We start from the raw sequence: 22,264 nt of genomic DNA, 5'->3' as shown, positions 1-22,264 counted from the left end.
TGAGGCAAGGCAGGTAGATGGGTCCATACGGACTTGCCTACTTGGTGGCCCAGTCCAGCAGGAGTTTTCTGCGGAACACAAAAGCTCCCCCGTCGGTAGGAGATTTTAGGCCAGGCCGAGACACACTGACTTGTCCCCGTCTGTCTTTGCCAAAGTTTACGCCTTTTCGATTCAACACGCCATCCATCCCTCGATTTTGACCGACAGCAACCGTCACGGAGTCCACGCCAGCCTTGCGACAGAGTCTACCAACAAAAGCTCCAGGCAAATTGCGCCGCCAACTCAAGACAATGTTTGCCCCCTATCGCTCGCTTTTTCTCGACCCTGCTTGGCGCTCCGAGCACCTCCACGCCCCAGCCAAGTCTGCCTCCGCTCCGCCCCGCCTCAGCCGGTCTACAACCGACCTGCCCGACGACTCGGCCTACAGCCGCCAGACTCACGTACCCTATGGCTTCCAAACCATCTCAGCAGCGGGGCCCTATGAATTCGACTCGACCTAGCAGGCTGGGAAGGCCTCAGGGTGCCCGTTCCCGTCGAGAGAGAATGCGGGAGGTGGCGGACAGCCTTCACGCGTCGCAGGTAAGTCTTCGGCTTATGAATTTGTCGACGAACAGCCAGTACTGACCTATGCTCGACGCAGATTCGTACCGCGTGTTCGAGACGGACCGCTCGACCATACATGCTGCAACCCCGAGACAATACTCACGATATGCGCGCGCCCCGAGACCGACCAAGCAAGGACATCTCCAAAGATACCGAGACGAAGAAGAACAACTGCTGGAGACGGTAGAGCTCTCGGCCTGGCGCCCGCGAGCCGCAGACTGTGGCGTCGACTGTGATGACTGCCGCTCGAGCTACGATACCAGTCCTCCGTCCTGGCTGCTGGTCGAGGAACGGCCAAACAGCCCCGCTGACGACTGGGCCGAGTTTTGGTGCCAGGACAGTCGTCAAGCGTATGATGCCATCCTCTGCGCACTCCGCGCATCGATCGAGCTGCTGCGGAGTTTTCTTTCACGTGGCAGGAGGTGGCTGTCCCAGGCGCGGGAATCATTTTGAGGCTGTCGGTGTCCTGTCGGAGGTTTTGCACCATAAATTGTGAGGAGATTTCGATAGTGCCGAACGGCAGCGCAAGTGTCACCATGGCCAGATTTTGAGATTCTTGCAACAAATTAGCAATTGTCAACCGTGTCTTGCATCCTGACCTTAATGCTTGGTGAACTTGGTGCTTCGCCTCAAACACACAGGACGGGCGCAATGCAATGAGGAAATGCAGCCTTGGGGCCGGCCACCTTGATGGGTGTGTTGACGGCCCAGCAGCGGGCCCCAGCGCGCCTAGTGGGGGTACCTCCCAATTTCGGAGCTAGAATCGGGAGGTACGTTTACTGGATACCTCCCGATTTTTAGTGGTAAAATCGGGAGGTACCCTCTGTACAGTGCGCTTAGTGGATACCTCCCGATTTCTAGTGGTAAAATCGGGAGGTACCCTCTGTGCAGTGCGTTTAGTGGGCACCTCCCGATTTATAGCGGTAAAATCGGGAGGTACCCTCTGTACAGTGCGCTTAGTGGATAAGGTACCTCCCGATTTTTGGTGGTAAAATCGGGAGGAACCAACTCGACAGCACCAACGAGCTCCAGATTCCAGAGGTTTACCAAGCGATGATGCTGCGAACATGATGCTGCAAGTCTTGCCCCGCAAGAGCCTCTCTTAGAGGCCTCAATGGCCGAGCCACTGCTGAATCGGCATTGAACCCTTGACCGTTCTTGGAGACAAAATGACGCAAGGTGAGGTGGCTTGCGGTGGTGCAGGTTCAACGAATCATAGCTGATAATGAGTCCTAATCAGGCAGTGAGCATGACTTGCCGTTCCACACTTGCGGATGCAGATTTGTCGTGCAAATTTGTGCTTGCAGACCTGTGCATCCACACTTGTTCAGGGATGGACTCAGCAGCATCAGGTATGGATATGGGCATGGTCACGGTCGAGGATGAAGGGCTTGCTTTGGGACCGAGTTGACATTCAAACGGTCGCAGTGAAGCCACCTTGGCAGTGATTCCACAGTGGCTGACTGGACAAGTTCATGTCGAGATGTGGATCGTCCCGAGCCGTCCGTTCAACGAAGCAACGGCCCCGATTCCAAGTTGTCAGGACCACATCGTTTTGATGACGGACCCTCAAGACCTACAGGACGCGGGGGCTGCTTTTCGCAATTGGTGGAATTGTTTAACTGGGAGAAACGGGCGGTGGGAAGTCTACAGACGTGAGGTGATGGCCAACCGTGAGTTCCAGTTCCACTCGCACTCGAACTGTGCCGGAGGCAGGACCGTTCAATGCAACTGCCAAAAGAAGGAGCGTCAGCGAAATTTTGAAGTGTGACGTGACGCGACATGAACACTGGTGGGGTCCGAGGCACCTGCCCTCCCGCTGTCGCGCAGTCTCGCCTGCTGATGCCTTGAAGTAGTGTTTTGAAAAGGAAGGAGTGGTCGTTGATGCGGCTTCCTCCATTGACCCACCTCCGCAGACCCAGACCAAACACGCACTGCACCACACACCACGCTCGAAGGCCATACGAGCCAGCCGCAACGACCGCATCCAGACAGTTACTGTTCAAAAATACCACAAATTCAGCGAGCTCCTGAAATCGCGCATCAGACTGCCGTATGCATTTAGAGCACGTCCACCCGTAAGGAACCCGCAAGCAGCATGACGGACCGACGCAATGGCGCGACCGCCAGTGGTATCGCCTCCCGTCCCTGGTCCCCCGTGAGAGGCGCCAGTCCGATCTCCGGCAGTCCAGCTGAATGCCAAAGTCCAGTAAGTATTCCCAAAGTGTTAACGGCCCAGCTAACGGTCAATGTCTTGGCAGGACGAAACCCAAATTCACAACCTCTACGGCACCGGCCAATCGTCCGACGACGACGAATCCCGAACCCTTGATTTCGAGTTCGAGAGTGATTGCGGCCACAAGAAGTCTCAGATACCCAACTTCAAGCCGGCAGACCCGAAAAGCCACCAACAAGTTCAGCCTGACGACCTGAGCGACGATGAGAAAATGGAGGAGATTATCAGCCTGGCCCGGAGGCTCGCGGCGCTCGGGGTGCCCGCGTCGATCGATGGAGCGCTGTTGGATGAGGTGGACTTTCTCGTCGACTCTGCCAACAGAGTCGTCGATATTGTCGACGAGCAAGAAGACAAGGGAATACATTCGAGTCGTAGCCAGTCGGTTGAGCTCTGATGTTGTAGCTACTGCTTTAGTATGGGTAGGAAAGCCATGGGCGGGCAAGGGGACGGCGAGTGTCCAACATCCGCAGAGGGCGAGCACTATCGTTGCATGCTAAGGAAACAGCAGGGTGGAGGAGAAACCTTGGTGGTTGTCTGGAAGGCGTTTTGATTCATTCGGTATCATCATGAAGTTGCTAGCTGTATTTGCAGTATTCTGTCTCTCAATCCGATTGCGCTTTTCAGACAGGACATTTCCAATGTTCCTCTGCTGTGACTGTTTCAGAGGGCCTCGGGATTGCAAAGATGGGTTGACAGAACTTGGAAGCCGAGTCCGTTGGCGCTTCCAACCGAGCGGAAAGGAGGTTGACAAGAATGGCTTGACGACTTCCCTTCATCCCACGGGGGTGCCCATGCTGGACAGACCACATTGGTGGTTGCAGTCACCGTGGCTGGTGCCCCACCGCCGGAGTTTGCTCGGCTACAGTGGTGAGGTGAGTGTCCCAACAAGAGACTACTTCATCACCTACCCACGCCGCCACCTCGCCACGCCAAGAAAACCGTGAGATGAGGCTGGCCGGGTGGTGTGCACTGTGTTTCAAGACGTATGACAGTGGTCCACGAGACGGGGCGGTTCATGCAGTGAAGGTCAGACTGGGTTTGCACCACGTCAGAAGTCCCCGAATAGAGAGAGTCGCTGCCGTGGAGTCGCTACCGTGGAGTCGCTGCCGTCGGTGGAGTCGTTGCCGTCAGTGGAGTCGCTGCCGTCAGTGGAGTCGCTGCTATGGATAGAATACGTCGCTGCCGTCGGTGGAGTCGTTGCCGTTAGTGGAGTCGTTGCCGTCGGTGGAGTCGCTGCCGTCGGTGGAGTCGTTACCACGGGTGGAGTCGCTGCCACACTCATTTGGTCCCTGCCAGCCCCAAGTACCTGGAGCGGTGTCCATCTCCAGCTCGGATGTTCTCCATGCCCAAAGACTGCGAGAGGAAGACGAAAGACGGGGTTAGGGAAGGCACCAGCTGTCACTTGCAGTCTCTCCGTCGTCGTTATGCGATTGCCGCGGCTCCAGCCCACCTGGTCCCCTGATGGCGGCCGGCTCCTCCGGGGACCATTTTTGCCCTTTTGCCCTTTTGCCCGGTGCCGACCACTCAAGGGACCATTGCCATCACGGAGATTACAGGATTCCTGCACTTGAAGTTGGCACACATTCCGGCATGTCGGGTTCCAACTCGATGATGACGCAGCGTGATTTTTGGTGGCAGACGAGCAGACGACGCAGCCAACAAGCAGCGTGTTCCATTTTTTGTTTTGCCTTCTGTGGTACGGAAACCCCCTCATCCCCGCCTGGTCGGGTGTCTCTTTGCTGAAAATCGCAGCTGGTTGACCACAGTAGCTGGTCTCCGCAGGCAGTCTGTGCACTGGCCGCCACAGCGCCTGACCTGCTGTAACTACCTTACAGTGGCTCGGTACCTACCGATTCAAGCCGCTAAAATCGGTAGGTATGTATCCACTAACAGCGCTAGAACCGCCGCACACGCAGCCGTCCTAGTCCAGAACGCCAACCAACACAACAACACAGAGATTGCACCCCCGCCATAAACACCACCACGGGTGCGGACAACATCTTTGATTCTCATCGATAGACATATCTATGGTAAACCACCCTGATTCCAGGAAAGTATGCCTGAATCATCCGAAACGCCACTCTCTAGAATGGCCAAGGCCTGTCCAACACGTTTGCAGGCCACCTGCAGTGATGCAACGCGCTCTTCTGTCCTCGTGGTGGCTGCATCAACCAGGTTGGCGCTTCGAATGCCTGTGGCCGCTCAATGTCGCTGATCTGCTTGGAATTCGTCGACTTCGCTCTGTAAGGGCCCTCTCTGCTTGCGGCTTGATCTTCGAGCTTTTGCAGCAAGTTGCTCGACAGACCCATGCCTCGTCTGATCATGAAAGCCGCTGGTGTTGACCGTCGTGCTGCGGCTCGGTGCCTTTGCGCTGCTGCTGATTGCTGTCGTTCGACTCTTTGCAAAGCGGAGCGCCAGAGGGCTGAGCCTGGTCGGAGAGCTGGCTCTCACTAGTGGTATTTGCGATGACAGTCGTGGTTTCTGTGCTGGCGCCGGCGTCGCCAGTGACTCCTCGATCGAAAGCGAAGGCGTCGTCGTCGAGAGGGTGCTTCCTCAGCTAATGGAATGCAGGAGAGGGCAGGAGCTGCACAGTTTGTGGTGAGGAATTTGCGTCATATGTAGGCGCGGGAACATCTCACGTGACTGCCTTTCATCGTCACTACCTTCAGTGGATACCTTAAGGTACACTGCGGTAGATGCCTGCATCCCCAGATGAAATCTCGGTTATTCACTGCAGACCCACCACCAGTCTCGGTCAGGATCGGTGAAGGGCGGGCAGACATCGTGCACCATCTTCCCGTCCATATTTCGGTGTTCTCCGATCGCGTCCAGTCCAGCCAACCTGCCTCTGCAGTCCGTTCCAATCAAAAAATATGAAAGCCCCGTCTTTCTCCTCCGATAAGCCAATCGACGTGAGCGCGCGACATCACAGGCTTCCACGGGACAAATCAACGAACCCGTGGGCGCATCGCTCGCCAGCGGAACTGGTTGGCGGATTGACCGCCTGGGCATTTAGAGGGGGCGGTTAGATAGAGTATCGTCAATTTTCCCCGCAGCGACACAGAAGATGGTTGCCCTCTCGCACAAATACTCTTTCTGTGGTGTTGCTTATCCCATTCAAACGGACCTGGAAGGGAAGCGTGCGGTTTCATCGTTGGCGTGAGTCTGGTTGGACTTCGGTGCACCGTTGTTATGGTTAGCTATCCAATAGTAGGGTCTGCTAACAGAAGCTGGGGATTAATACGTTCTAATAGTATACTGGGTTATAGTCTAGGTCGAAGGTCGTAGGTTATAGTAGATCAGGTTTTTAGAAGCTAAAGTGATTAGTTTTAGGCTTAATAAGTGATTTATAGTGAAGGTAAGCTAAAAGTATTCTAAGGATAAATACTAAGTTAATTACTAAAGAGCTATAAAAGTCTAACTATAAGCTAAGCTTAAGGTTATACTATATATAAATCTTAAATAGTTCTTTTATTTAGTTACTAATTCCTAACTTAATATTAATAAATACTTAGTAATTACTAATAAGTATTTAGTAACCCTTACTAAACGCTTAATAATCTATACTATCTACTTAGTTTTATTTTATTATTATATAACTTATACTATAGTTTTTCTATTCTAATTAAGATCCTACTACTCCTATGATCTTATAGTATAAATATCCTATTATAGCTACTTATTACCTAAGTAGGTTAGTTAACTATTTATCTATATATAATAAGTTATAATATTAGGTCCCCTCTCTAAAGGTCTTATCCTTAAGACTTAATATAAGTAGGTTATTAATCCTAAGTTAGGGATCTATTAATCATACTTCCTATTTTTTACTTATAATACTAATATTATATTAGGTCGTATTATTAAAAATCCTATAATTTCTACACTTTATCGCTATTATTATTCTCTTAATATTGCTAAAAATAGTTTTAAGGTTATACCTTATTATCGCTATTACTTAAAAAGGCTTTACTGCAAAATACTACTAAGGTCCTTAGTTTATAGAGAGTATATCGCTATTAGTAGTACTTATTATTCTTATAATACCTCTAATAATATAATTTGCTAGTATAAATAGTATATACTTAGTTTTCTTCTTTAGCTAACTTATCTTATAATAGAGTAATTAATAGTAGAGTCTTATTATCTAGATAATAAAGAAGAAGAGATAGAAGAATTATTTTATAAAAGAATAGAGGTACTATAAAAAGTATAAATAGAAGTAAATAAAACGCTAGTAAAGTTAGATTATATTTATAAAGTAAAGAGAATAATTTTTAAAAAAAAGGTTATAAAGAGATATTAGTAATTATAGAGGAAGGTAAAGCTCTTAAGGTCCTTTCTATAAATTCTTCTATACTAGAGGTTCAGTCTATAAGTAGTTTTAGTGTAATAAACCTAGATTTAATTCTTAATTAAAATCTTAGTACTCCTAATTTTTTATTAGGGGAGTCTTAGTTATATTCTAAGGTTCTTAATTAAATAAGTAGTTTTCTTTATCTTAGTTAATCTACTTCTATTAGTAGTCTAACGTATTTATATAGGTACCTAATTTATTAGTAGCTGTTAATATTTATTTAACTAGTAGGTATTACTAATGCTAGTATAGTTTCCTATTCTTAGTATTATTACTAATAAATAGTAAGTTTATTAGTTATATTAGCAAAGTTTTTTATAAGTTCCTAAGTATTATCTTTATATCTATATCCTTTCTACTTAATAAGGTACTAATATCCTTTAGGTTCTTTTAGATAGTTAATAATATATTTAACTTTATACTCTAGCTTATTATTTTCTATAATAATAATATTACTTATTTATAATCCTTATAAAGCTAGTTTAAATAGTAAGATATAAAATACTAAATAATACTTTATAATATCTAGGAGTTTAAGCTTATAGTTAACTAGTAAAATAACTTATAAAATTCTAAAAGGTCTAAGTTTTTTAAAGTTAAGTTTATTACTTAGTTATTTTATTTTAATGTTTTACTATATAAAATAGGCGCTATCTCCCTCTTTTAAGGTTAATCCTTTAATCCTTTATTTATTACTAAATTAAGTTATTTATTATTATATAAATTTAAGTTCTTTATATACGTTTTCTTAGATATCCTTAATTTATCGCACTGAGGTAATAGCTTTTACTACAGCTAGTCCTACTTAAAGTTCTCTATAAGTAGTAGGTTTAAATCTATAGTTAAGGTAGAAAGGGAATTTCTTAGTATTTTCTCTAATTATATTATTATAAGTAAACTAAGCTATTAGTAGTAATATAACCTAATTATCTTAGTTATAATTAATATAAGTATAGAGATATATTTTAAGGATTTAGTTAATTTATTCTATTTATCTATTAGTTTATAGGTAAAATATAATAAATATTACTTACTTAATACTAAGTTATAATATAATTAACTTCTAGAATTTAGAAGTAAATATCTTATCTCTATCTAATATAATTTCCTTAAGTATTCTATAATTAGTAATAATATATTTAAGAAATATATAAGTATATTCTTTAACGTTACTTAATTCTTTATATAGGATAAAATAAGTATACTTTATAAGTTAGTCTATAATAATAAGAATACTATTAAAGTGTACTCCTATAAGGGGTTCTTAAGACTTTAGTAACTTAATAATAAAGTTAAGTGATATAGATTACTAAGTAATTTATAGTATAAATAAAGGTTATAATATACTATAAAGTTAATATTAAGTAGGTTTACTTTTAAAGTAAACTTTATAGTTCTTAATTACTTTTACTATATATTCTCTAATAACCTTTTCTCTATATTACTATTATAGTTATTTCTAGGTTTTTATAATTCCTTAGTAACTATATATAAGTTAAGCATAAAACTCTATAATTACTTTATTATCTAGTTTACTAAGTAGGCTAATACTAAATTATCTAGCTATTATTAAGAGTTTAGTTACTAGTATTAAGTCTCTATTGTTGAGGAAGTTTCGAGCCCACCCAGTAGGGGTTTTCACAGTAGGGGAAAAGCAGTAAAAGCACCTCGGTCAGTGCCCAGTCCAGTAGCTTCGCAGTATACGTACCCAAGGGTCCGGAATAACTGCCCGCGCCGACCCCAACTCGCCATACCATTGTGGCTGTCAGCCTCGTTGACGATGGCTTCGTTGCCAGCAAGGTTAACAGCCTCGCCCGCGTGACTCACGCTGCGAGCGAGACACGTACCAGAGATGGCTTCACAAGGTCTTCTGCCACGGAAAAGCTTGTCTTGGCCACGTACTTAAGACGCCGCTCGCGCCAAGCCTCGAGCCCATTCCTCACCCTACAAGCAAACCACCCAGATTCCTTCACGATGTGTTCCATCCTGCCCGATCCATGGGATCTCATGCCGCAAGGCTTTGCCCGAGGCACGCCCCAAGACACCAAGATCGATACCAACCACAGGGCCAGGCTTGCGGCGATCAGCAAGACGACGCCCTTCAATATGCAGAGCCCTAGGGACCAGATGGCTATAGCCAGGTCCTGCCTCGAGGTCCTAGAGGCTAACCTCAGCGGCGACAGCGCGGAGGCTGCCCGCCTGCTTCGGCAAAGCCTCTCGCTCGACGATGTGGACGCGTTTGCTGCTGATCCTGGCATTTGCGCCTAGTATTAAGTCTCTATTATTATTTTCTTTAAGGATCACTTAGGTTTCTTTAGGTATTAAGATGTTATAGTTTAATTATTAGCTAAAAGTATTAGCTTTACTATTATCTAATCTTTTTTAATAAATAATTTAGAAATTAAACTTAGAAAGAAATTCTAACTATCTAACTTATTATTTATTTAACACCTTAGAAGTAGTAAAGTATAAGAGGTTTTTATAGTTTAAATATATAAGTACTTTATAAACTATTCCTAAAAGTTTAAGTCTCTATTCCTTAAAAGCTTTAATTATTACTATAAGTTCTTTATTATAAATTTAATAGTTAAGCTTAAGTCTATAGAGTTTCTAAGAGAAGAAGGTATATAGATATAGCTTTCCTTCTAAGTCCTATTATAATAACTACGCTCTAAAAGTATAATCTAAGGAGTTTAGTTCTACTTTAAACTACTTAGTAGGGTCTAATATTATTAGGACTAATTTACTGCTAATAAGGTCCTTAATCTTCTAAAAAGCTATTTATTAGGGTTCCTCCTATATAAAAGGGGTATCTTTATAGCTAAAGTTAGTAAAAGCTATATTAATTTTACTATAGCTTTTAATAAATTTTTAGTAAAAGTTAATAAAACCTAAAAATCCTTAGACTTCCTTAAAATTCTTAGGTACTAACTATTCTTTAATAGCTTTAATTTTATTTTCTAATATTTAAACTTCTCTAGGGGTAATAATAAATCTAAAATATTCCACTTTCTAGGTGTAGAATTCGCTTTTCTTAAGTTTAATAAGAAGCTTAGCTTTCTAAAAAGCTTATAAGATATAATAAATATCTTCTTTATATTATTTAAGTATTAATAAGAATATAAAGATATTATCTAAATAAATAACTATATAAATATTAATATATTTATATAAGACTAAATTAATTATATTCTAAAATATTATAGGAGCATTAATAAGACTAAAAGGTATAATAAGGTACTCAAAATATCCTTTATATATCCTAAAGGTGGTCTTCTATTCTTTTCTTTGCTTTATCCTAATTAAGTTATAAGTACCTTTAAGGTTAAGGGCTATAAATTAGTTAGCTCTATAGAGGAGTCTCTTTATTTTATTAATAAGTAGTAGTAAGTAGTAATTTTTAATTATTATTTTGTTAAGTATATAATAATTAACGCATAGTTATAGCTTTCTATTCTTTTTTAATATAAATAGGATTAAACTTCCTATTAATAAAGTTAAAGGTTAGATATAGCCTTTCTTAAGGTTTTCTTTAAAGTATTTATCTAAAGCTTCTATTTCTATTAGGTTAAAGCTATAGATTTTATTAAATTATAGTTCTTTTCCTTCCTTAAGAGGGATTTTATAGTTAAAGCTAGTGTGTTCTAGTAGTTTAGTTTCTAATTTAGCTATAAAGAGTTTCTTATAAACTCTATATTCTTCTAAAATAAACAGAAATAGATTATTCTTAAGATCCTCTATTATTAATTATTATAATATAGCTTCTTTTACTTTAAAGTAGTAGATATATTATTTTACTATTTCTTATTATATTAGTTTATTTAAGGCTTATATTCTATAAAGCTACTTAGTAACTAAACTATTATAGTCCTACTAAAGTTAGCTTTTACTTTAGTCTATCTATAAATTATTTATTTATAGCTAAAATAATCCTAGTACTATATTATATATCCTTATATTAGTAATATTAAATTAGATTCTTTCTTTTTAATCTAAGTAACTTATCTTAAGGAGCGTAATCTTATTATAGATAGTACCTCCTTTATACTTAAATTCTTCTCCTTCTACTATATATAAAAAGTATAGTTATTCTTTTCCTCTCTATTATACTTCTAGCTTATTAATAACTTAGGGGGTAATAAAATTTGCTTTAGCTTTATTATTAATTAGCATAAGTATTATTTATTTATTAATAGTAACTTTAAGTTCTAAGTTCTTCTTATATCCTTATAATATCTAATAGATAGATCTTTTCCTTATTACCTATTATAATCTATTATTAGTAAATAAGTCTAGTTTTTTAACTACTCTAATTATCCTAAATAAGTGATTTATTTTCCTTCCTATACTACCTTAGTAAGGCTATTCTTATAAATTCTAACTTATAGAGGTCTTAGTCTATTTTTTATAATTCTCTATATATAAGCTTTATCTTAATAATAAACTTAGCATTTATCGCACTAATATTTATCCTATTTCATATTATTATTATATTAGTATCTTATAGGAAACTATAAGCTTAGTTAAAAGGTAGTAATCCTTCTGTTAAAAGCTATTATAATCTATCTAATTATAATATATATAATATAGATATTCTTAATAGGTTTATTATTAAGTCTTCTAAAGTAGAATTAGTAGTTATACTTATCTCCTATATATTCCTTATACTTATTATAGAAATATTAGGACTAAAAGAGGGTTTAATATTATTAATAGTTACTTTATAGAGTAGGATAATCTTCTATATATAGCTAAGAGGTATAATCTTAGTCTCACTAATCTACTAAGATACTATAGAAATAGTGCTATTATTTATCTTAGAGTATATTAATTTCTTAGTACTTTAAGAGTTACTTAATCTTATCTTCCTAGTTATTAAATTCTTCTCTAAAGTTAAAGTTATCTATACTAAAGGTGAAACTATAGGTAATCTCTACTTAAACATATTATTAAGTAATATTATAAGGTTTATCTAAGTTATAAAGTAAACTTTTACCTTCTCTAAAAGTCTAGTTATTAGTTATACTAAAGAGTTATTATTTTATTAAGAGGTTATATTAGTATTCTAGTTCTACTTCTTTAGATTCTTCTTTAATTATTTCCTTATTAGGTTTTCCTTAAATCTATTTATTAAGTTCTTAGTTAATTTATTTAATTCTAATAGGGTTTCTATATATATATTCTTATCTTTCTATATATAAGGTAATTACTTTAAATTATTAGTATTAGATATAGTTATCTAGTTCTTCTTAGATCTTCTATAGATATATAAGCTAGGCTACTTATAACCTATTAAGTTATTACTTATTATTATCTTCTAGTTTTTTATTATATATAATAGAGGAAGTACTAATAGGTTTAAACCACTATACCTACAACATCTTATTAAGTTACTCTACTAGTTTTCTAGCAATCTTACTATTACTACAATATATTATAGCTAAGATCCTCAGATAAGTATCTAAAGTTATTATATTATATCTAGATTATCTAAAGTTACTATCTCTTAAGTAGTATCTTAATATTTCTTTATTTTTAAAATAAACTTAATACTTATTATTATAATATCTAGTCTAAAACTAAGATATATATAAGGTTTTTATAATTATATTAATTTATTAAGGTTACTTAGCTACTAGCTTTTAAGGAAGCTTCTTAAGTTATTTATAATCTCTAGCAATATATCCTTACTTATTATAGTTATAGTATTTAAGGTTCTAAAGTTTCTTATTATTAAGTTTAGTTATTATACTAAAATCTATAAATCTACTATACTATCTATAAGTAATACTCTAGTAAATATTATTCTAGTTATTATAAGGTCTATTATTATTCTACTAGTTATTAGACCTATATTAAGGTTACTATTAGTACTTATATCTAAAGTTAGCTCCCTATTATTATTCACCTTTTTCTTTCCTTTATTTAAAAAGTTAATTATTAATTTTAATAGCTATACTAGTATATTAGAGGAAATCTTTAGGTTTATCTAGCTTAATAATTTTATCCTTAATATTATCCTTAAATCCTTAGTAGAACATAAAGATCTTAGTTTCCTTAATAAGATCTAGTTAAACGCTAAGTTATTAGAAAGTAGTAGTATATTCTTTAGCTAACTTAGTCTATTATAACTATATAAGGTTATATTTAGTTTAACACTTCTTATCTAGATCTTAAAAGAGAGATTATAAGATATCCTTAAATCCTTAAAAACTACTATAGATATTATATATCTCTATAGAGTATTTATCTAAGGTTTTATATTTAAAGAACTCTTCTTAAATAAGTTTAAACTACTTAAAGGCTTATCTATAAAAGTAAGTAGCTATATAAATAACCTTTTCTATCTAATTAGTAAAGTTACTATAATAAAAGTTATAATAAGTCTTAATCTAGATTAAATATAGTTTAAGTTATCTAGAGGTATTATTATAAGTAATAAAGGCGCTAAGCTTAAGTTTCTAATATCCTCTAATAGAAATAATAATAATATTAGTAGTAGCTTAAAAAGTATTAAGTTCTCCTTAGAGTTCCTAAATCTTCTTAAGGTTAGTATCTCTATAAATACTTTTTTCTAGTTTCTTATAAGCTTCTCTAATATTCTAAAGTTATTTATTTAAGCTATTTATAGCTTATTTACTCTTATTAATAAAAGTCTATATTTCCTTAATCTTAGCTTCTTACTTCTAAATAATATATTAGAGTTATTTATATCCTTTTTTAATAAAAGAACCTTCTCTATTAGAGTTATACTTAAGGTTTAATATATTATAATCCTTAATATTAATAAGTTCCTATACTAAGCTCTAAAGCTAGTTATATAAGAAAGATAAAGATCTTAAGGTAGGAGATTTAATAGAAGCATAAGAGGATATCTTATCTATACTATTTAATAAGTATTAATAGTTAACTTATTAAATAGGAGTAATTAAAGTGTTATAGTTAGCTATCTAATAATAAGGTTTATTAATAGAAGCTAGGGATTAATATATTCTAATAGTATACTAGGTTATAATCTAGGTTAAAGGTTATAAGCTATAATAGATTAGGTCTTTAGAAGTTAAAGTAATTAGTTTTAAGCTTAATAAGTGATTTATAGTAAAAGTAAGCTAAAAGTATCTTAAGAATAAATATTAAGTTAATTACTAAAAAGCTATAGAAGTCTAATTATAAGCTAAGCTTAAGGTTATACTATATATAAGTCTTAAATAGTTCTTTTATTTAGTTACTAATTCCTAACTTAATACTAGTGAGTACTTAGTAATTACTAATAAGTACTTAGTAACCTTTACTAAGTACTTAGTAATCTATACTATTTACTTAGTCTTATCTTATTATTATATAACTTATACTATAGTTCTTCTGTTCTAATTAAGATCCTATTACTCCTATGATCCTATAGTATAAATGTCCTATTATAGCCGCCTGTTGCTTAAGTGGGTCGGTTAACTGTTTATCCATGCATAACAGGTCGTAACAACCGTCTTGGTCGGAGGTACGTACTTACCTGAGCCCCTGATGAAGGGAGGGGACATGGACCCGCAGCGGCAGTTGCCAGCGCCATGTCCAGTCGGATTCCTTCCAAGATTAAGGTCAAGGCAAGTGCCAGTCCACAACGGTCCCCCACCTTCCCTTTCCTGACGTGACACTCATGTCATCCCAGTTGCACACGAAAACGACCCCCCCACCCCGTGGATGCATCAATCACCATTCCAGCAGCAAGGAATACTACCTGGGCATGCTTCTCACACACTGCTCGTCAAGTTTGTTCATCATCCCTTCCACGCATGCTTCGGGCGACGTGTAATCCGCAAGAGGGGACGGACGGCGACGATGGCTTATGTAATGTGGATCAAAACGTGTCGGGTGGTGGGAATCACCAACGTGGAATTTGATGGTGCGCCATGCCAACCCAAATCCAACCTCGGTGCCGTATCATCCAGGTCTAGCCCGAGCAGCAGCATGCTCTGGTACTATCTGCTAACGGTATGCGCCGGGGCGAATGCATTCTGACCAAACTGCTGATAACTCCCGATTTGTAGTGGTGAAATCGGGAGATATCCACTGCACTCTCACTGTACTTACAGAAGGTACCTCCCGATTTTAGCCATTGAAATCGGTAGGTATCCACAGGCTGGCGGCTACCCAGGTACTCACCCACCCACAGCGCTGGTGTGCAAGGTGCCACGGCCCCGTCCAGTCACAGCAGTGCAGCAGTGTGACAACGTCGTCGCCTTTCCTAGGGAAAATGGTCCGTCCGCGGGCGGCTCAGCTGGAGGAAAAGCTTTCACTCGACAAGCCGTGGCAGCCATGGCTGGAACCTCACATTATGGGCACTTGTCTGTCCCACGACTAACCGGTCATCCCACCTTCGTGACGTTGGTGATTTCCGGCGTCCAGCTGCTTCATCTGCGCAAACATGTCGGAGACCAAGAAAAAGAACAACGCCCACTACCACCCAACCTGTCCTCATCATGCCGAATGGGAAATTGAGGAGAGAGCCGAAACCGAAGCCCTCCCTGCGATCCGTTTATTGACCAGATGCGTTTTCCTGGACCGCGAGATACTTCGGTGGTGAAGCGAATCGACTAGACGAGGAGTCAGATGCTGCGCAGGCCCTCGTTCGATGGCATAAAGGCGAAGAGCAGATCGGCCCCGTGTGGAACATCTTCATGAAGGAGTCTCTTTCGGTATTTGCGACGCATTCTGCATGCTTTCACAGGCTGTAACTGAGAGTGTCCATCATGGGTCACTCGTCGTGGCGCGAATATTCGCTCAACAAACCTACCGCCAGTCTCTCTGTGACCAAAGTTTGCAACACAGACCAAATGGTACTGATGAGGAATACCATCGCCACAATTCGAAGCTGAGCGCCGTCATTCAAGACGCCTTCCTGATATGCAGCACCGAGCCAGCATCCGAAAGGCACCAAAATATGTGCCGGGGGAGATGATGCAGATGATCGACAACAACACCGTGGCCTACTTGGAGCAGGCAGGAGGTGGAGACAAACTATCCCAAAACGGTGGAGTCACCTACGACAACCGGCACCGAGTAACAGGACACCAGGACCCGGCCCTGAAGCTGAGCCAAACAATTTGTCGCCTGCCCACGACAAGAAGATTTTTTCAGCGGCTCAAAGAAACCTGATTGACGCAAGACTGGCGGTTCTCGACGCGTTCGTATCCCTGACACGGCACGATACTACGGACACTGTTAAGACTTGCGGCAGAGTAGAAGCAGAAGTTAAGATAAGTCGTGCTCGGATATTCAGGTGCAGATATTGGCAGAGTAGCAAGAAACTTGAATTGCTGGCGCAGGCATTTCGAAATCCAGATCGCGTATCCCGAGCGGCGAAAAATCAAAGAAGATCTGCTAGCCGTGACCTTGGAAGCCTTGAGAGAGGCTCGCGAGCTGCAGACTTGAGACCACCAGTGCCGGTGGAAGCGTCCTTGATGGTAGTGATCGTCGTGATGCCCATCGTAGTCTCCACGCCTTGTGCAGCTGGGGTATCAATCTGGAGAGCTTGAAGTCTGATCCACATGACCAGGAACCGGCCCTCGATCCGGAGGGACAGCCTGGCCCGGCTGGTGAGAAAAGGAGGCTTGATGCTCGACGTGGGTTTCAATCACATCAGGAGGCGGAGCTTGAGAGGCCACAACGCGCCGAGTCAAGACAATAAATGGCCTCATCGCAACAGGGATGTTGGAAAGGCCTGTTCAGGGGGTAGAAGTGCAAAACGGCCCGCGCCGGAAGTTTTACCCACAGCTTAGGTGGGAGAGAGCACATTCCGCCAGGTCGAAGCCGGAGCTCACCGAACCATTTTAAGCGGGCTCTGTTGTGGTGGATACGTCTGGCTGGAATGTCTCAAGGCATGTATGCAAGCGTATTATAGTGAGAGGACCATGGGCTCAAGTTGGACAGCGGGGGGTTGGACTTCATTTCGCCGCAAGGCCCAGTTGATCACTCCAACTGAATACGGCTGAAAGAGAGCAAGGCATTAGATGAGCGGATGAGAGTACTACCCCTGGCCCTGGAGTCTGGCATACTCGACACAGCCTCCCAGACTGGGATCGCCACCGCCCATCTCGGACTCGTCATCATCATGAGATAGGATGGAGTCGATGTCCACGTTACTCTCTTCGCGCTCAAGCGCAAGCTCGCCACCGGCAACCTCGCCCGCCCCGTCAAGTTCTTCGTTGTGAGTCACCAGTGACAGGGCTGTCTCCATGCTTTTCCATAATGTCGGCCGTTGACGCGCCATAATCATCGGTGAATGAATCTTCGGGTCGTAAAGTGGTGACGATTGTATCAGAATGGATTCGAGCCAACTTCAATCTCTCCGCACCAAAGATCGTCCTGTCCACAACCTTGTAGCTGCTGCTACCATCCTGAATTTCCATGCAACCAGAAGCCTTGAGTTGGCCTTTCTGATGGGCCAGATGGTGTTAGGCAACGGTCAGGAGCTGCTCAATAGGCGCCAATGAGCGGTAAAGGGGTGGGAAGTGGCTGAGGGGGGCAACATGACGTTCAACCTCCACCAAAATTTGCTGCGGCAGCGTCTGCTGCTTCTCAATGAGTTGTGCCGTCTCCTCCCTCTGATTGACCCGCAGAATGTCCACCTAAGCGTTTGAGCTACCGGCTATTGAGATGATGGAGCGGCCCATCATCGCCAAACAGAGCTGGCACCATCGACAACGTTACCTGGCGAGACGGAATCCGAGCGACGAAGTCGCTGACCGGCGTACTCCCGGCGAAAGACTTGACGGAAGCTCGCCCTTTCGAGTCGACGGAAGCTCAAGCATTGTCGCAGCTTGAAGTATCGGGACGACGCGCTGATTTGAGGGGCTATCCTGTCGAACAACCCGCGGAGCCCTAGACTGGATGGCATCTACGGAAACTTCAAGCTAACGGTGACCTTCCTGACCAGTATTCTCGAGGACTCACAGTGGACCGTCGCATGTTCCTGGATATAGAGCCTGTAGTTCGGAGGTGGAGGGGGGCGCGAGTTTCAGAACGCGCTGGAATTCTGCCCACTGAGGGGATCTCTGCGGCGCCCATGCGCTTCATGCGGCGCGATGTCAGCTTCCTGGACTTCCATCTAACAGCCCAGTCCGATCGTGAAAAGTCACTCTGACAATCAAGCTCTCCGTTCCGTTGGGTGAGTCTGCCGGGTCGCATCCACATCGCACGGTCCGTAACGCCGCGGTTCGTGTCCTTCTCGACGAGGACGAGTTTCAACACGAGCGGATCAAGAATCCGAGCTCATCCGAGTTCTTCTTCAATCGCTGCCATTCCACTCGACATGATGCGCGAAAAAGCTGCGCCAAGTGTGACCTAGACAGGTTACCAGATAGACCCTTAAACGGGAGGGATGGAGATACTTACCAAGTCGCCGATGGCTTTGGAGCCAACGTCAACCCATCTCTCCGACTCAACCCGCATGCCACCGAGGACTTCTTGCGTCATCTGAGCATATTCTCTCCCGAAGTTTGACGAACAGAGAGGAGTTGGTATATCAGAAAGGATAAGTGTTCGAGACCGAATTAGAAGACGAAGAGCTGACAAGAACAGGTGGTTGATCACACAACGGACACTAAGCTGCGACATGAGTGTTTCTTCGCTTCTGGGTGATCATGTAGGCCAATGAGCCGTGCCAGTAGACTTCTGATCGTCCGTTTCACCCACATCATCGTCATCGACGGTGGCCTGGTCCGGGATGTCGTCGTGGCGCATCTCATGCAGGACAACCTTCATTTGCCAATCCGCAATGCAGGACCCTCGAGGAGTATCTAACGGTTTGAGCAACGAGCCTTCCTGAAAGATTTCCGTATACTTTGCTTATTCTTGAGGGGCTTGGCCATGTCTGTGACATACTTGCTCTCGGTTCCGGTAACTTCGCGCTTTTGACGCACTGGGTCTCCTTATGCTCGGAGGGGTGAGGCAGGAACCATTTGCGAGGTGTTGCTGGGGCCATCCTAAGCAGCTGTGATTCTATTGGTGGCGACCTGCGCAAGGCCCGAGACATTAGAGGTAAGCACGTTTGTATAACACTGGGATGGTTGACAACATCTGGGATTGACACCTTGGCGATGGTTCCAGGCTCAATACAGTCGGAAGATTCGAGTGGAATTGAAACATCGAGGACTCCGGTTTCCACCAAAGCAGCAAAGGGCGAGTACAACGCCGAACAGTTTTGAGAAGCACTAGCGTCCGGTGTCGTGAGCTGCATGAGAAGGGTCTGTATTCGGCTGAAGAGCCATGTTGGTGATGCTCTCAGATTGCGTGTGTATTCCGGGTCCCACGGCTGTCGAGCACGCGGCAAGGCCATAGGGCGCGCCAATAGAGATGCTGGTCAGATATTGAACCGAGATTGGGAGAATTTGTCGCAAAGTTTGATGGGTACTGGTCGTCACTGTCTGGAGCTCAAGAAAGACGGTTCGGAGACCTTTGCAGACTTTGCAGACGCAGCGAGAGACACCAACATAGTTTCGCATATGCTGTAACAATATTTTGTTGATACCTGTGCCTTTCAGTCTTGAGACTTTTACCCCAGACCGCAGATATCCTAAGCTCTGTACGCTGACTACAACTCCAGCTCCGCACGCCAGAAGCCACCCTTGGTTGCAAGCATGAGGACACTTGTCTATTGTCTGTTATCAGAGAGAGTTCCTCTAATGATCAACCACGTGGCGATATAGTCATACCATACGATCAGCGCTCAATCCGCGTCAGCATGACGAGCTTGCCGTCTAGATCTTCTTCCCGGCCAGCACATGGTTCTTCGAGCCCTCGCGTCTCCGAAGTTCACAGGACCAAGTTGAAGCTGCCAGCCAACGGATGGTCAGGAGGGAGAAGGAGCATAATAGTATTGTGGAAGAATATCAGTAAATAGGTGAATGAGCCTTGCTGATTATCTACTGAAGGGAACGCTGCAAGTAGGGGCACTCTATCTTGTTAGTCAGGTGCCGCCCTTGTTCATATTCAATTTTGCCTCTACTTTCACTTTTCTCTTTCTACTTTTCTTTTCTTTCCACTTTTCCTTCTACTTTTACTTCCACCGTCGCCCTTAACTTCGTACTCAAACTCGCTGTTATACTTATCTTATTTTTCATTTCGTTTGTGCCCTCCACATCTTCTGACTGAGAAGGAAAGTGAACTCTGCTCACCAATAGATAATCTGCCGCCTGCAGCTGTCAAGTAAACTCCTCCGGCTGCTGAGCTGGACTCTTGGTGTAAGTATCACAATGGCCGATCATAGACGAACCTTTGGAGGGAGCCAGCCACCTCGTCTTAGCTGCCGGCGCCAGCTGATTTGGAGCTACGGCCGAGAGCTTCCGATTCTGTGTTGCGAGCGCTCCGCAGCCAGTCATCCGAACAACGAGCTCCCTGCACATGCGACAACGATGTGGATAGCATGAACGTGAGCCGCCGCTCCCTTGCCTCAAACATCATGGAGGCGGCTGAAGATCCTGAGGAAGACAACACGGCAGAATGTCCCAGCGACAATGACGGTACAGAACATGCTGGAGATGACGGTTAGTAGCAATCCCCTTAAGTGACAGACGGTCGCCTCTAACAAGGAACCATAGAAGTACTCGATCCAGACCTACGCAGACCGCGCAAACTCCGGCTTTACTCGGCAGAAGTAAATCATACACTGCTCCCGGTCTGCTTCAATCGACGGGAGCAAGTTGCTTGCCGTACTTGACTCCAAAAGTCCCATCGCCATTCCCAAGAACGTACCTTTTTCCGAACCCCCATCGATAGCAAAGTCGCGCAGCCCCGAGAGCGAGGAGATCAGGTCTACCATCTAGGTTGCCCAGTCGCCCAATGAACCTTCTGAAGCGAGAGACCCAGGATACATGAGACCTGTCGCATCTCGTACCCCATGTGCAGAACATTTTGCGACTACTGTCAGAACTCCAATAGCTCTAGGCCCACTTTTGCGCTCTTCATACGGCATAAATGGACCATAGTGCGCCTTCACCTTGGAGATCCTCAGGTCCTGCATTGCGACAAATGCGGCAGGGGATTTCGCGGCGTGAAAGCTTATTCAATGAGTTTTCAAACCTCAAAAACACCGTCCCGCGGCGACTACATCTCTTCGACATGCATGAGGTTGAAATGCTTCTGGTCGTTGAGAAGCAGCTGATGGGCCGGCCTGGCGAAGGAGACGAATCACCCTAAGAAACGCGAACAGATCAGCAAATTCGCAGCGCTGCGCTCCATCGACCCTGCCAGGTTTTCCAAAGGATTTCTCGCATCCAACAAAGCCTTTTTTTACTCTGGCGTGGGGTCTTTTGTGAACGAGCCGCAGGAGTCCTCGGAGTTACTAGCGTGGACATTTCCGATCCGCAAGACAGGGAGCAACTTCGCCCACATGCAACTCGACACACAAGTCACCCTGTACAACGGAACGGCAACGAATGTTAAATATGGTCAACTACTCTTGCCCACTGACTACATCCGCTACTCCTGTTTCAACAAAGATTGTGTTTGCCGAGGCGCGACACACGCAGACCCGTCGATGGCGCACATTGCACATGTCATAGCTGTGGGCAAGGATTACCAAGAACGCTTCAGCAGATGCGAGCGCCGCGATGCAGCAGTCTTAGTTTATGAAGCACTTCAACATTCCGACCTCCGCCCTTCGGGACAGCGTTCCTCGCATACACCCCGAAGGCGGCTCGGTGCGTCCCGCTTTTCCGTGGCTCCAAGCTTGTCATCCAAGAACAAGATGTTTGTATCCCGGAGGATTCTATCATCGACATTGTAAGCGACACTGCTTTACGTTGTGACGGAGGTCCACGGGGATCCTTCCGCAAGAGACGAAATTGGGAGTATGGCTTCCAAAACAGCCGTCAACGGATCATCGGCAGCAGAACGTCCCAAGGTTCTGAAGAATGTGAGAAACTTCAGAAAGTACGAGTCGCGCTTGAATTTGCAGGATGAAGAGGCCACTTAGGGTTTCGATTGGGTTGCCTGGCATCTTTCGCAACCCGTTTTGATTCCCTTTTGTCATACCCATTCAGTGCATGGTCAGCTTGGACTTGAGCCATAAGTGC

General features: G+C 42.9%; 2 protein-coding genes across 2 annotated transcripts; both read left to right on the top strand.

The window, feature by feature from the left end:
* Positions 1-290: 290 nt before the first annotated feature.
* On the top strand, positions 291-1,056 carry CGCS363_v015090 (uncharacterized protein; the record flags this gene model as incomplete). Its single annotated transcript, XM_036646939.1, has 3 exons — positions 291-440; positions 504-579; positions 641-1,056. The coding sequence occupies 3 exons, from the start codon at positions 291-293 to the stop codon at positions 1,054-1,056; spliced, it is 642 nt and encodes a 213-aa protein (XP_036487835.1).
* A 1,645-nt stretch (positions 1,057-2,701) lies between these two features.
* On the top strand, positions 2,702-3,233 carry CGCS363_v015089 (uncharacterized protein; the record flags this gene model as incomplete). Its single annotated transcript, XM_036646938.1, has 2 exons — positions 2,702-2,812; positions 2,865-3,233. 2 exons carry the CDS (start codon positions 2,702-2,704, stop codon positions 3,231-3,233), a joined length of 480 nt encoding a protein of 159 aa, XP_036487846.1.
* Positions 3,234-22,264: the final 19,031 nt, after the last annotated feature.

This window comes from Colletotrichum siamense (assembly GCF_013390195.1).
Source record: "Colletotrichum siamense strain Cg363 chromosome Unknown KSG_Cg363_contig16, whole genome shotgun sequence".
Lineage (NCBI taxonomy): Eukaryota > Fungi > Ascomycota > Sordariomycetes > Glomerellales > Glomerellaceae > Colletotrichum > Colletotrichum siamense.
The sequence above is the reverse complement of the archived record's forward strand: the minus strand, read 5'-3'. Positions and strand labels throughout refer to the sequence as shown.